The sequence below is a fragment of the Nerophis lumbriciformis genome, linkage group LG20, assembly GCF_033978685.3.
Source record: "Nerophis lumbriciformis linkage group LG20, RoL_Nlum_v2.1, whole genome shotgun sequence".
NCBI lineage: Eukaryota > Metazoa > Chordata > Actinopteri > Syngnathiformes > Syngnathidae > Nerophis > Nerophis lumbriciformis.
Window position 1 is genome coordinate 7311148 of NC_084567.2, and position 16194 is coordinate 7327341.

General features: G+C 42.2%; 3 protein-coding genes across 3 annotated transcripts in view; all 3 read left to right on the forward strand.

Moving 5' to 3' along the window:
- Window positions 1-9620, forward strand: part of LOC133619309 (uncharacterized) — a 29721-nt gene extending 20101 nt beyond the window's left edge. The window contains exon 2 of the mRNA XM_061980277.2: window positions 8272-9620. Within this exon, the coding sequence (XP_061836261.1) occupies window positions 8272-9404 (1133 nt within the window). The 3' untranslated portion in view covers window positions 9405-9620. The remainder of the gene's footprint in view (window positions 1-8271) is intronic.
- The window catches only part of LOC133619319 (uncharacterized), a 455654-nt gene that overhangs the window by 206230 nt on the left and 233230 nt on the right, over window positions 1-16194 (forward strand). The window lies entirely within an intron of this gene.
- LOC133619862 (uncharacterized) overlaps window positions 1-16194 on the forward strand; it is a 498075-nt gene that overhangs the window by 63152 nt on the left and 418729 nt on the right. The gene's annotated exons all lie outside the window — the stretch shown is intronic.

Below are 16194 nucleotides of genomic sequence, written 5' to 3' on the forward strand. Positions count from 1 at the left end.
ATTGGTATTTTCCAAAGCCACGAAACGTGCATTGAGTTTGGAGCGATTTCTGAAGTGAAGATTGAAGACGTGATAGAAGATGGACGACTACTGCTATGCTAAGATAGCGACGTCCGCTAAAAGAGAACATGAAAGAGAATCAACTTCCAGCAAATCACCAACGGAGATAAAGACGAAAGATGAAGGTGAGTGAGTTGAAGTTTTGTCCTTTGAAAACTATTTCAAGCCCTTAAAGTGGAAATGAGCCGACCTTGTTGAAGAATGTAAAGAAAGAGCCGCCATGATTGTTAGCTTGAAGAAGGCAGTGGAGTTCACATCAGAGGAGATGAAAGAATGCAAAAGTCAAATGAAGAAAGTGGAAAAGCAAATTATCCATCCATCCATTTTTCTAGCGCTTATTCCTTTCGGGCACTGGAGCCTATCTCAGCTGCATTTGGGCGGAAGGCGGTGTACACCCTGGACAAGTCTCCACCTCATCGCAGGGCCAACACAGATAGACAGACAACATTCACACTCACATTCACACACTAGGGACCATTTAGTGTTGCCAATCAACCTATCCCCAGGTGCATGTCTTTGGAAGTGGGAGGAAGCCGGAGTACCCGGAGGGAACCCACGCAGTCACGGGGAGAACATGCAAACTCCACACAGAAAGACCCCAAGCCCGGGATCGAACTCAGGACCTTTGTATTGAGAGGCACACGCACTAACCCCTCAACCGCTCCCCATTTTTGGCAAACGCCACATTTAAAATATTTAGCTCGCATTACTAAGCTAAGTTATCGATGGAGTCCATCAAGTTATTGGATGGATGTTAGAGTGGACATAACAGCCACTATCTCTAAGTCATCCTCCATCTTGTAAACACTGTAGCAGCTAGTGAAAGATTAAAATAATGTTGTTGCGCCAGGATTTGATTTCGAGCATTTTTTAATTGTATTTCCTAGTTCTTAGTAGGGCTGAGTTAGGGCTGGACAATTAATCCCATTTTAATCTCAATTTCAATTAAGATATGTCACCATCATAAAAATGGCCCGCGGAACTTGCATGCAAATTCTTGAGTCTGTAACGGTTAAAGGGGAACATTCTCACAATTTCAGAAGGGTTAAAACCATTAAAAATCAGTTCCCAGTGGCTTATTTTATTTTTGGAAGTTTTTTTCAAAATGTTACCCATCACGCAATATCCCTAAAAAAAGCTTCAAAGTGCCTGATTTTAACCATCGTTATATACACCCGTCCATTTTCCTGTGACGTCACACAGTGAAGCCAACACAAACAAACATGGCGCATAGAACAGCAAGCTATAGCGACATTAGCTCGGATTCAGACTCGGATTTCAGCGGCTTAAGCGATTCAACAGATTACGCATGTATTGAAACGGATGGTTGTAGTGTGGAGGCAGGTAGCGAAAACGAAAATGAAGAAGAAACTGAAGCTATTGAGCCATATCGGTTTGAACCGTATGCAAGCGAAACCGACGAAATCGACACGACAGCCAGCGACACGGGAGAAAGCGAGGACGAATTCGGCGATCGCCTTCTAACCAACGATTGGTATGTGTTTGTTTGGCATTAAAGGAAACTAACAACTATGAACTAGGTTTACAGCATATGAAATACATTTGGCAACAACATGCACTTTGAGAGTGCAGACAGCCCAATTTTCATCAATTAATATATTCTGGAGACATACCCTCATCCGCTATCTTTTCCTGAAAGCTGATCTGTCCAGTTTTGGAGTTGATGTCAGCAGGCCAGGGAAGCTAGGGTCGATATTCTTCTCTTGATCATCTTCGGTGGCATAAAGGACAGTGTGAGCCAAGACATCCAGGGGGTTTAGCTCGCTCGTCTGCGGGAACAAACTGCCGCCATTGCTTGCCGTGCTACCGATGTCTTTTGTCCCTGAATTGCTCACACACTCCGGCAGATTCAATGGGGGTCTGGCGGCAGATTTCTTTGACTTTATCGTTGGAAATGCATCTGCTTTGAGTGTCGCAGGATATCCACACATTCTTGCCATCTCTGTCGTAGCATAGCTTTTGTCGGTAAAGTGTGCGGAACAAACGTCCAATTTCTTGCCACTTTCGCATCTTTGGGCCACTGGTGCAACTTGAATCCGTCCCTGTTCGTGTTGTTACACCCTCCGACAACACACCGACGAGGCATGATGTCTCCAAGGTACGGAAAACAGTCGAAAAAACGGAAAATAACAGAGCTGATTTGACTCGGTGTTTGAGAAAATGGCGGATTGCTTCCCGATGTGACGTCACAACGTGACGTCATCGCTCCGAGAGCGAATAATAGAAAGGCGTTTAATTCGCCATAATTCACCCATTTAGAGTTCGGAAATCGGTTAAAAAAATATATGGTCTTTTTTCTGCAACATCAAGGTATATATTGATGCTTACATAGGTCTGGTGATAATGTTCCCCTTTAAAGCACGGGTGTCAAACTCTGGCCCGCCGATTATATTCAGCGGCGGTGCCGCGGCAACACCGCATTCACCGCTAATTCTAACACTTGCCAAGCCTCCTGGGAGACTCTCAAATTTCAGTGCCCCTCCCAAAAATCGTCACGTCCCCTTTTCAACCAGTCCAGCGAATGGTGGCCCAGTTACATAACATGTGCGGCTTTAGCACGCACACACACGTGAATGCAACATACTTGGCCAACAACGATACAGCTTACACTGACGGTGCTTGTATGAATAACTTTAACACTGTTAGAAATATACGCCACACTGTGAACCCACACCAAACAAGAATGACAAACACATTTTGGGAGAACATCCGCACCATAACACAACATAAACACAACAAAACAAATACCCAGAATCCCATGCAGCCCTAACTCTTCCGGGCTGCAATATACACCCCCGCCCCCCCAACCCTGCCCACCTCAACCGACGCATGGGGGGGGGGGGATTTGGTGGTAACAGGGGTGTATATTGCAGCCCGGAAGAGTTAGGGCTGCAAGGTGTTCTAGGTATTTGCGCTGTTGTGTTTATGTTGTGTTACTGTGCGGCTGTTCTCCCTAAATGTGTTTGTCATTCTTGTTTGGTGTGGATTCACAGTGTGGCGCATATTTCTAACAGTGTTAAAGTTTCTTGTACGGTAACCGTCAGTGTAACCTGTGTCGCTGTTGGCCAAGAATGCATTGCAGAATGCATGTGTGCGTGCTGAAGTCGCACATATTTTGTGATCGGGCCGGCACGTTGTTGGAATGGATGTAAAGCAGACGTGACGACAGCTCGTGGAGGACGATAAACGCAGTGCCTTTAAAGCACGCCCCCAAGACTGTGGTCCGGGTGGACAAGATACAATGACTGATGAACAACTTTGTTTGATAATGAAGGTTGCCTCAGCTCAAAGCCTGAGCCCCGACATTAATGAACTAGCATCCAAGAAAAGATGGCAGGTATCTTGCTTGGTCACATCAAATTAGATCAGTGTGTTGCAAACTGAGCAGTTTAAAGTCCTGAATGGTTGGTTTATTCATTGTTATTTTATTTTCAAATGTGCCTGTGGAAAAAGTTAATGTTGATATGTACCTCAGAAGACTGCAAATAGAAAAGAGGCATACAATTTTTATTTAAATTGTTTTTGATATGCCACTGATATTTTTTAATTATTATTATTATTATTTGAAACTAGATTTTACATGTCACTATAAAGTTATATAAGCCTTGCTTGTTCAATATTCAATGCAAAACTTGTTTGGGTCCCTATTAAAAGGTTAATTTGTTCAACCTTGGCCCGCGGCTTTGTTCAGTTTAAAAAAAAAAATAAAAAAAAAGTAAGACCACACGATTTTCGCTTTAACGTAACTTCAGAATTGGCCACTAAAACAGAATCTGCTGGTAAACGCAGAATTTCACGGAAATTGACATAAATGTGAGTGAAATAGGGTAGGATAGGTCTTTATTGTCATTGCACAAGTACAACACTTTGTTTTCAGCACAAACCCGTTCAAGATTAGACAAACAGACAGTGTACAGGGTTACAGAACAGGAACACTGATGAGTCGCCACAAGGCGCCTCGTAAAAGATGGGGAAAAAGGTAAAACGCTGGGGAATGATGAGTAAAAAAATACATTGTAGACTGGGCTCCTGAGGGGGCCCAGTCTGGACTGGAGTGGGAAAAAAACCTCCATAGCAAAGCACATATACATATTACAACATAGAGGGAAGGGACTGCGGGGTCATGATGGTAGGCCGCAGCTCTCAGGCGCTGACCATCCTTCCATCACCCCTATGGTATTTGCGTCGAGGGCGTTGGATTGGGTGGGGGGGTATGTATGTGTGTGGCGTATATTTTTGTGGATGTATGTTTGTGTGTAAGCCTGCAGCGTGTCTCTGTTCCGCGGCCTTGATGTTGTGCAGTCGCTAGTCCAAAGTCAACAACAACAGGTGTGTGTCCATGAGAGACAAGAAGGGAGTTTGTTGTGTCTTCGCCGCACTGTCCTTCGGGAGAATCTGGAAGCAGAAAACCTGAATTTGATTTGTTTTTCATATTGCTATAGTCATTTTAATTTATTGTTACTATGATTGTTATTTTACGTGTTATTTATTTGTTACTAATGATTATCTGGTTGTTCTTTTATACTATATTTAAAATTCAATTTTGGTGGTACTGTTTTTACGTTTTCAAATTAATAAATTATTGTGTTATTTATCGTGATTCCAAAATCACGATAAATAATTGTGATTATTATGTTTTGCCATAATTGTCCAGCCCTAGACGAGGTATTGGAAAGGACTTCATGATAAACTATGTATCACGGTACTTGAGTCACGATACAATAGTCTATTGTAATATTGTGACATTGAGTTTTACTGCAATTTTTACAAAGTCACTAAAAAATGTAAAAAACAGCTCAAAATAAATGTTGTATATAAGTACACGAGATGCCAGTTATTATTTATTGGACAAATTGTGTCAAAATCAAAGTAAATAAAATGATCATTGCAATTGTACAGAAGGTGGATCAAATTTCTTGCATTTAACATCTACTAAAGTCTTCTACTTTTTAACTACAGACTTGTTTGAGATTGATATGATATTTTTTAGTTTTGCAAAGTATTTCAATATTGACTTTTTCCCCACTGTTAGTTTGTAGTATCCTAATGTCCATGGAAGCAGATGTTTTCTACTTTCTGTGATTCTAGCTGAACTTTTCTGAGTCTATGACAAGTCATGTAAACATTGATCCATCATTCTGGCAAGGCACTAAATGAATGGCCATGAAACACTACACACTAGGGTTGTCCCCATACCATTAATTTAGTACCGGTACTAAATGTATACATACTTTTCCAAATAAAGGGAACTACGAAAAATTTCAATATTGGCTTTATTTTAACAGAAAATCTTACACTACATGAAACACTCACAGTCAAAGAACTATTTTACAAGGTTAAAATATAAATTAAAAGGCATTAAACACATTGGGCTTTTCTTGTTGCACACTAAGAACAATTTACAAGTTTCCATATTAAATATAGTCTGCTATAATCAAGGACTAGATTAGAATAAGAATTAAGTTTGACTGAGATATCAAATTATTCATGATTTATGGTTGCCACTTCTGGTCTGTGCTTTAAGAAAAATACAATTATTAATTATTAATTAAGTAATAAAAACGAAACTATGGATAAATGTACACAGATATGCCATGTACCGTATTTTCCGCACTATTAGCCGCACCTAAAAACCACAAATTTACTCAAAAGCTGACAGTGCGGCTTATAACCCGGTGCGCTTTATATATGGATTAATATTAAGATTCATTTTCATAAAGTTTCGGTCTCGCAACTACGGTAAACAGCCGCCATCTTTTTTCCCCGTAGAAGAGGAAGTGCTTCTTCTTCTACGCAAGCAACCGCCAAGGTAAGCACCCGCCCCCATAGAAGAGGAAGCGCTTCTTCTTCTACTGTAAGCAACCACCCGCCCCCATAGAAGAAGAATAAGCGCGCGGATATTACGTTTCATTTCCTTTGTGTGTTTACATCTGTAAAGACCACAAAATGGCTCCTACTAAGCGACAGGTTTCCGGTTCATGAAAAGACGCAATCTCTCCATCCGCACACCGACTACTATTTCACAGCAACTGCCTAAAGACTTTCAAGAAAAGCTGGCTACTTTCCGTGCATATTGTAAAAACAAGATAGCTGAAAAAAAGATCCAGTCAGAGAACATTATCAACATGGACGAGGTTCCACTGACTTTTGATATTCCTGTGAACCGCACTGTGGATACAACGGGAGCACGTACGGTGAATATTCGCACCACAGGGAATGAGAAGTCATCCTTCACTGTGGTTCTAGCTTGCCATGCTAATGGCCAGAAACTTCCACCCATGGTGATATTCAAAAGGAAGACCTTGCCAAAAGAGACCTTTCCAGCCGGCGTCATCATAAAAGCTAACTCGAAGGGATGGATGGATGAAGAAAAGATGAGCGAGTGGTTAAGGGAAGTTTACGCGAAGAGGCCGGGTGGCTTTTTTCACGCAGCTCCGTCCATGTTGATATACGACTCCATGCGCGCCCACATCACGCTGGTTTTTAATATATTATTCAAGTTTGACTGACCTATCTGACTGTTTTTTTGACATTCCTTTAGCGCAGTTAGATGCGGCTTACAACACGGGGCGGCTTATAGGTGGACAAAGTTTTGAAATATGCCGTTCATTGAAGGCGCGGCTTATAACCCAGGGCGGCTTATGGTGCGGAAAATACGGTAGCAGGTAAAACACATTTATTAAAGACAAAACACAAATTGTAGAAATGTGTTACAAAATGTAGTAATTTCACTTGCATTAGTTGACTGCTAATTGGGCAGTTTTAACTGCGCTAATATTTGGCATCAAGCCAAGCAGCTGTGTGCGTGTCTACGTATCTACATGTGCACAGCAGGGGAGCTGGTTAACTTATGAGAGTAGTATGTGTGTTTGTGAGAATGTCAACGTGTTGTCTGAGTGACGTCAGTGAGTGAGCGGGCGAGTAAAGAGAGAGCAGCAGGACAGGTGTAACAACTACATTATACCTGTCACTATTTAAACTCCTTGTGCAGATCTGAATGCTTATTATTTAAATGTTGACCTAAGTCTGAAGCAAAGGTGGTAATACTAATCACCACATTTGGCAAGGCGTGTTTTAAAGCAGCTGTTGTGAGAGTAGCGTATGTGTGTGTGCACCTTTAAGAGTGGCAGTATGTGGGCTGAGTAAGTGAGTGAGCAAGTAAGGAGAGGTAGTGGTAGCATGTGCAGGAGTGTTAATAGCATGGTGGATGTCCGGTTGTGCCCTGTGGAAATAATAAATAAAGTAAGCAAGTTGTAACTAACTAGGGCTTCATGGTGGCAGAGGGGTTAGTGCATCTGCCTCACAATACGAAGGTCCTGAGTAGTCTTGGGTTCAATCCCGGGCTCGGGATCTTTCTGTGTGGAGTTTGCATGTTCTCCCCGTGACTGCGTGGGTTCCCTCCGGGTACTCCGGCTTCCTCCCACTTCCAAAGACATGCACCTGGGGATAAGTTGATTGGCAACACTAAATTGGCCCTAGTGTGTGAATGTGAGTGTGAATGTTGTCTGTCTATCTGTGTTGGCCCTGCGATGAGGTGGCGACTTGTCCAGGGTGTACCCCGCCTTCCGCCCGATTGTAGCTGAGATAGGCTCCAGCGCCCCCCGCGACCCCAAAGGGAATAAGCGGTAGAAAATGGATGGATGGATGGAAGTTGTAACTAATCGACAGCCTCGTCCTTCCGACCAAAGAGCGGAGCTTTATGGACCCAGTGTTACCCCCGAAAAAACATGGGCCCTGGAGGGAACGTCTCCCCTGCGCTCCTCGACCACGGTCTGGGAGCCGACAAACAGGAAAGATGTAAAGCAACCCTTGCAGAGCGGCGGCGCCCTGTTTAAAGTGTCAACTTTATTGTTAGTTTAGAAGCCCAAATACCTCCATATTGCACTTCACACACCCTCTTTATTAACCAGTAGAATTGTCCTTTGTTGCCTTTCTTCCTCTCCACCATGTTATTGCTTGTATGCACTTTGTGTGTGCGTTTTGACACACTCAACATCATGTGCCTCGGCTCTGTAGGCACAGCCGCATTCAGATGAAAGAACGGTACCGGTACTTTTCAAAGGTGGTATTGCACCGATTTCAATTGATTAGTACCGCGATACTTTATTAGTAGCAGTATACTGTACAACCCTACTACACACACATACAGTACATAGAAGAAAGTGTGTTTTTGTTGTTTGTGTCTTGCAGACGTCCAGCAGATGATCGGTAATCCAGAGAAGGTTTCCCCTCAGTTAGGGGGGAGCTCCACTTTGAAGCAGGAGACTCCACAACCACCCTGCATTAAAAAGGAAGAGGAGGAACTCTGCATCACTCAGGAGGGAGAGTGTCTTCTAGGACGAGAGGAAGCTGATTACACCAAGTTGCCACTGAGTATTCTCTCTGTGAAGACTGAAGATGATGAAGAGAAACCACAAGTAGACAACCTCTTCGCTCCACTATCAGATAGTGAGGCTGAAGACGAGGTTGAAGAACCTTTGAGCAGCGATAAAGACTGTGAAGGTGATATGAGGACTCACACTGACAACAAACACTCTGAATGCTCTTCAAAAAAGAGAGGTGAAACATGTTTGAGCTGCTCAGTTTGTGCTAAAAGCTTTTCTGTTAAGAGCATGTTGACTCGACACATAAGAACACACCCAGGAGAAAAAACATTTAATTGTTCAGTTTGTGGCAAAAGCTTTTCTGTTAAGAGGAATTTGACTCAACACATGATAACACACACAGGAGAAAATTCATTTAATTGTTCAGTTTGTGACAAAAGCTTTTCTCGAAATAGCTCTTTGACTGAACACATGAGAACACACACAGGTGAAAAACCATTTATTTGTTCAGTTTGTGGCAAAGGTTTTTCTCGAAGTAGCCATGTGACTCAACACATGAGAACACACACAGATGAAAAACCATTTAATTGTTCAGTTTGTGGCAAAAGCTTTTCTCAAAATTGCCATTTGACTCAACACATGAGAACACACACAGGTGAAAAAATATTTAATTGTTTAGTTTGTGGCAAAAGCTTTTCTCAAAATTGCCGTTTGACTCTACACATGAGAATACACACAGGTGAAAAAACATGTAATTGTTCATTTTGTGGCAAAATCTTTTATCGAAATGTGTCTTTGACTCAACACATGAGAACACACACAGGTGAAAAACCATTTAACTGTTCGATTTGTGGTGAAAACTTTTCTATTAAGAGCCGTTTAAATGAACACATGAGAACACACACAGGTGAAAAACCATTTAGTTGTTCAGTGTGCTGTAAAAGGTTCCCACGTAATGCAGACGCAGTAAAACACATTAGAACGCACAAGGCAAAATAACCAATTAGCTGTTTAGTTTGTGGTATGTTGCTCATATGTGGCGACATCCACCCTACCCAGGACCTCCTCACTGCTTCTTTCACAAATATCTGAGGTATTCATACAAACTTGGATTATTTGGAGCATAATCTTATCTACTCATGACCCCATGTCTTCTCTGTATCTGAAACCTTCCTGAACAGTAAGATAGATGATGCTTCAAGTGCTTGGTTACTCCTTCTTCAGTCCAGGGACCTGGGGCCTCATGTGTCAAGAGGTACACGGTAAAGCGGGGCTGTGACTCCTCCCCCTCCACCCAACGTAAAACAGGAGTAAAATAAGCAATCAGTAACCCCACTTAAAATGCAGCATGAGACACTGCACACTGATATAGTTCTGTGAAAATGATTGTCTTCTGTGCAAATGTAAAGAAAGTGAACAGTGTGTGATTTACTGCAATACTGTCAGTCTTTGAACTTTTTATTTGTGCTTTGTTGAAATTGTTCACACATTGCACAGCTTTTATTTTTCTATCATTACACATTATGTCTAGAAGACAGGAAGTAACTCAACACTCTTGAATAGTTTCTACCTCAGTTTGTATGGTTTGTTGAGTTAGCACAGGATTAATATGTGGAAATGACAAATGTGGTCGTTGATACATAGAATACTTTTTATTCATGCTTTATTTAGTTTTTTGTTCAATCCAAGATGTGTTATTTGCTTTGTAGAAACACTGAGATTAAGTCTAAATTCATTGTGTTCTTCAAGGTGTTTTTGAAAATGCACCATTTTCTTCCTGTAAATGTTTAACTAACTTGAAGTGTTTTGTCAAGAGGATTATTTGTGATATGTACATTTTCAGAATGTGCTTGTTCTATTTTGGGCCGAAGTAAAATAAAGAAAATAATCTGAAATGGTCGTAGTTGTATTTTTAAATTATCATGCCATGATTTTACCCGTCCCGCCCACGCGGAAATAGATTTTCCTCCATGCGGCCCCTGAGCTAAAATGAGTTTGACTCCCCTGGTTTGGGTTAAGATGTTCGTAATGGGGAAAGACGTTAATGTGTCTTTTTTTCATGTTTGCATTTAAGATAGTTGACAATTAGCATGATAGCTGTTAACTGGCGATTAGTGATGTTAAGTGCCTAAGATGGTAGTTACTGATTAGCAGTGTGATGAGGGCTTTCTGCTGGTGAGTGATTAGCACTACAGTTAGAGCTACCTATCGCTAGGTAGAAATGAGCAGTTTCACCAACATTTTTATGTGAAACCATATTACTAACTGTCTGGTGTTTTACAGGATTCATGGAAGTTTATTGTCATACCAGCACACGATACACATGAGATGGCACACAATTTAGTAGCACGTGAACAATGGGATTGGTCCTGGTGGAGATCTACACTCTTAGTGCTTTTCTTCTTTATTCAGAGTAATCATTTGACTTTCTAAATGTTTTAAAGGGGAACATTATCACAATTTCAGAAGGGTTAAAACCATTAAAAATCAGTTCCCAGTGGCTTATTTTAATTTTCGAAGTTTTTTTCAAAATTTTGCCCATCACGCAATATCCCTAAAAAAAAGCTTCAAAGTGCCTGATTTTAACCATCGTTATATACACCCGTCCATTTTCCTGTGACGTCACATAGTGATGCCAACACAAACAAACATGGCGGATAGAACAGCAAGTTTATAGCAACATTAGCTCGGATTCAGACTCGGATTTCAGCGGCTTAAGCGATTCAACAGATTACGCATGTATTGAAACGGATGGTTGTAGTGTGGAGGCAGGTAGCGAAAACGAAATTGAAGAAGAAACTGAAGCTATTGAGCCATATCGGTTTGAACCGTATGCAAGCGAAACCGACGAAAACGACACGACAGCCAGCGACACGGGAGAAAGCGAGGACGAATTCGGCGATCGCCTTCTAACCAACGATTGGTATGTGTTTGTTTGGCATTAAAGGAAACTAACAACTATGAACTAGGTTTACAGCATATGAAATACATTTGGCAACAACATGCACTTTGCAAGTGCAGACAGCCCAGTTTTCATCAATTAATATATTCTGTAGACATACCCTCATCCGCTCTCTTTTCCTGGGGGTCTGGCGGCAGATTTCTTTGACTTTATCGTTGGAAATGCATCTGCTTTGAGTGTCGCAGGATATCCACACATTCTTGCCATCTCTGTCGTAGCATAGCTTTCGTCGGTAAAGTGTGCGGAACAAACGTCCAATTTCTTGCCACTTTGGCATCTTTGGGCCACTGGTGCAACTTGAATCCGTCCCTGTTGGTGTTGTTACACCCTCCGACAACACACCGACGAGGCATGATGTCTCCAAGGTACGGAAAACAGTCGAAAAAACGGAAAATAACAGAGCTGATTTGACTCTGTGTTTGAGAAAATGGCGGATTGCTTCCCGATGTGACGTCACAACGAGAGCGAATAATAGAAAGGTGTTTAATTCGCCAAAATTCACCCATTTAGAGTTTGGAAATTGGTTAAAAAAATATACGGTCTTTTTTCTGCAACATCAAGGTATATATTGACGCTTACATAGGTCTGGTGATAATGTTCCCCTTTAACTAAAACAACTAAGTAAGTTGACAAATATTTCTGTGTTTCTTGTAGTATTTAAAACGTAGGTGATTTTTTTTTCGATGTATGCCCTTTTTCTGGTTTGAACAACAGCCATCAAAAAAGTCTGTGCTCGTGTTTGTATATACAGGTAAAAGCCAGTAAATTAGAATATTTTGAAAAACTTGATTTATTTCAGTAATTGCATTCAAAAGGTGTAACTTGTACATTATTTTTATTCATTGCACACAGACTGATGCGCCCTGGTCAAGATTGTGAAAAAAAACCCATTCAAAAATGTGGGGGAGATTCAAAAGGAGTGGACAGCTGCTGGAGTCAGTGCTTCAAGATCCACCACCAAGAGACGCTTGAAAGACATGGGTTTCAACTGCCGCATACCTCGTGTCAAGCCACTGTTGACCAAGAAACAGCGCGAAAAGCGTCTCACCTGGGCTAAGAAAAAAAAGAGCTGGACTGCTGCTGAGTGGTCCAAAGTCATGTTTTCTGACAAAAGCAAATTTTGCATTTCCTTTGGAAATCGAGGTCCCAGAGTCTGGAGGAAGACAGGAGAGGCACAGGATCCACGTTGCCTGAAGTCTAGTGTAAAGTTTCCACCATCAGTGATGGTTTGGGGTGCCATGTCATCTGCTGGTGTCGGTCCACTCTGTTTCCTGAGATCCAGGGTCAACGCAGCCGTCTACCAGCAAGTTTTAGAGCACTTCATGCTTCCTGCTGCTGACCTGCTTTATGGAGATGGAGATTTCAAGTTCCAACAGGACTTGGCGCCTGCACACAGCGCAAAATCTACCCGTGCCTGGTTTACGGACCATGGTATTTCTGTTCTAAATTGGGCCGCCAACTCCCCTGACCTTAGCCCCATAGAAAATCTGTGGGGTATTGTGAAAAGGAAGATGCAGAATGCCAGACCCAAAAACGCAGAAGAGTTGAAGGCCACTATCAGAGCAACCTGGGCTCTCATAACACCTGAGCAGTGCCAGAAACTCTTCGACTCCATGCCACGCCGCATTAATGCAGTAATTGAGGCAAAAGGAGCTCCAACCAAGTATTGAGTATTGTACATGCTCATATTTTTCATTTTCATACTTTTCAGTTGGCCAACATTTCTAAAAATCACTTTTTTGTATTAGCCTTAAGTAATATTCTAATTTTGTGACACACGGAATTTTGGATTTTCATTTGTTGCCACTTCAAATCATCAAAATTAAATGAAATAAACATTTGAATGCATCAGTCTGTGTGCAATGAATAAATATAATGTACAAGTTACACCTTTTGAATGCAATTACTGAAATAAATCAAGTTTTCAAAATATTCTAATTTACTGGCTTTTACCTGTGTGTATATATATATATATATATATATATATATATATATATATACATATATATATATATATATATTTTTTTTTTTTTTCCAAAGAGTAATTGTAGATTATTTGATGTTAGATACTTTTGCCAACCAAAATGCCTTTATTTTGAAAAACAACTGATGTCGAGTAGGAAACGGAAGTTGCTTGCTTCTAGCGCATGCGCAAATGTACTTGAAGCGAAGCAAAAAGACGATGACCGTATGCTTTGCTTTTTCGGAGAATGTTCGCATTCACGATCTTAAAGTCATATGATTCACAGCAAATATAGCAACAAATCTCTCAATTCGTATTTTCCAAAGCCACGAAACGTGCATTGAGTTTGGAGCGATATGTGAAGTGAAGATTGAAGACGTGATAGAAGATGGACGACTACTGCTATGCTAAGATGGCGACGTCCGCTAAAAGAGAACATGAAAGAGAATCAACTTCCAGCAAATCACCAACGGAGATAAAGACGAAAGATGAAGGTGAGTGAGTTGAAGTTTTGTCATTTTAAAGCTATTTCAAGCCCTTAAAAAAGAGAAATTAGCCGACGTTGTTGAAGAATGTAAAGAAAGAGCCGCCATGATTGTTAGCTTGAAGAAGGCAGTGGAGTTCACATCAGAGGAGATGAATTTTCCGTTAAAGAGAAACCACGCCTCTTCAATGCAGCCACTACTTGCTTGTCTTGATGCTATCAAGGCCTGGATGGCCCTCAACTTCTTAAGTTTCAGTGAAAAGATCCATCCATCCATCCATCTTCTTCCGCTTATCCGAGGTCGGGTCGCGGGGGCAGCAGCCTAAGCAGGGAAAGAATGAATGAAAATTCATGAAGGAATGAAAAGATGACAGAAGTAATAGTGTTTGGACCTAGTGGTACCTGTGTGCTCCCCCCTGTTGACTTTGGCCCCTTGGCTTTGCACGTTAAGCCCATGGTCCCCAGCAATGTTCCCTCTATTTTTTCATGTGTGTGAGCAAAGGCAAAAACTCCCTGAGCATTGAGTGGAGCACATGTGAGCAACATCAGACGTGCACACTGTGGCTACACCAGCAGCACACCTGTCCCAAACCTGACTAAATAACAAGTTCAATCTCCATCCATCCATCCATTTTCTACCGCTTGTCCCTTTCGGGGTCGCGGGGGGGGGTGCTGGAGCCTATCTCAGCTGCATTCAAGCGGAAGGCGGGGTCCACCCTGGACAAGTCCCCACCTCATCGCAGGGCCAACACAGATAGACAGACAACATTCTCTTATTATTATAATCAAATGACAGCAGTCATTTCCATGAGGTTATTTTCTAATATAAGTGTTTAGGCCCACTTACAATGACAATAACAAAAAATATTGTTTTTCATGAACTGTGTACTTGTATTGTTTGTCTGGGTGGAGGTCCTGCTTTGGAAATAATTTGTAGCCCTTTCAGACATGGCATTTAGTTCCCATTAAAACATTCACATGTTGCACAATGAGATGTAAGCATGTGTACATTCCTGCAACTTCGTGTTTGTAAAAATATATTTTTATTAGTATTTATTTAATATACTAACATCATTTCATCCATCTATCCATCCATCCATCTTCTTCCGCTTATCCGAGGTTGGGTCGCGGGGGCAGCAGCCTAAGCAGGGAAGCCCAGACTTCCCTCTCCCCAGCCACTTCGTCCAGCTCTTCCCGGGGGCTCCCGAGGCGTTCCCAGGCCAGCCGGGAGACATAGTCTTCCCAACGTGTCCTGGGTCTTCCCCGCGGCCTCCTACCGGTCGGACGTGCCCTAAACACCTCCCTAGGGAGGCGTTCGGGTGGCATCCTGACCAGATGCCCGAACCACCTCATCTGGCTCCTCTCCATGTGGAGGAGCAGCGGCTTTACTTTGAGCTCCCTCCGGATGGCAGAGCTTCTCACCCTATCTCTAAGGGAGAGCCCCGCCACCCGGCGGAGGAAACTCATTTCGGCCGCTTGTACCCGTGATCTTGTCCTTTCGGTCATAACCCAAAGCTCATGACCATAGGTGAGGATGGGAACGTAGATCGACCGGTAAATTGAGAGCTTTGCCTTCCGGCCCAGCTCCTTCTTCACCACAACGGATCGATACAGCGTCCACATTACTGAAGACGCCGCACCGATCCGCCTGTCGATCTCACGATCCACTCTTCCCTCACTCGTGAACAAGACTCCGAGGTACTTGAACTCCTCCACTTGGGGCAAGATCTCCTCCCCAACCCGGAGATGGCACTCCACCCTTTTCTAATATTTATAAATTAAGATTCCTAATAAATGACACTAGAATAAGCACACATGTGATTGGTAAATCATAGTGTAACGACCTGGAATTACACTTTATGTGTGGTGTTGGAGTTGTCCGACTTTTTGTGTGGCTGTAAACGCATCACTGGCTAAGTGCCATATGTGCATGTGTTGGCGCAAGTGAGAAAGAGCGAGCGGCTGCTGTTGATATAACAAAGTTGCTTTTGGTCTGGTTTGTACTGCAGAAAATGACCACTTTTGCTAGATATCATTTTTTTGACTAATGTTTTGGTGATGTGTTTATGGCCGACAATAAAGAGTTTTGCTCAGTAAAGTGAACGATGGAATTCATGTCCTCAAAGCGTCTCGACAGACGTTACGATATTTGAGCAATGATGACGAAAACTGTTTTCTATGTCGTGTCCGTGTGACGAAAATTGTTATGCGCTTATTTTTTTATTTGAATTTGTGCGTGGCATAGATTTGCCGTGCGCAGAGGACGCTTGAGCAGTGCACAATTGCACAGGCGCGCACCTTAGAGGGAACATTGGTCACCAACCTGGGCTTTCGTATTGACAGTGATTTTAAAATGGAGCATCAGATTGGCACAGTGGTG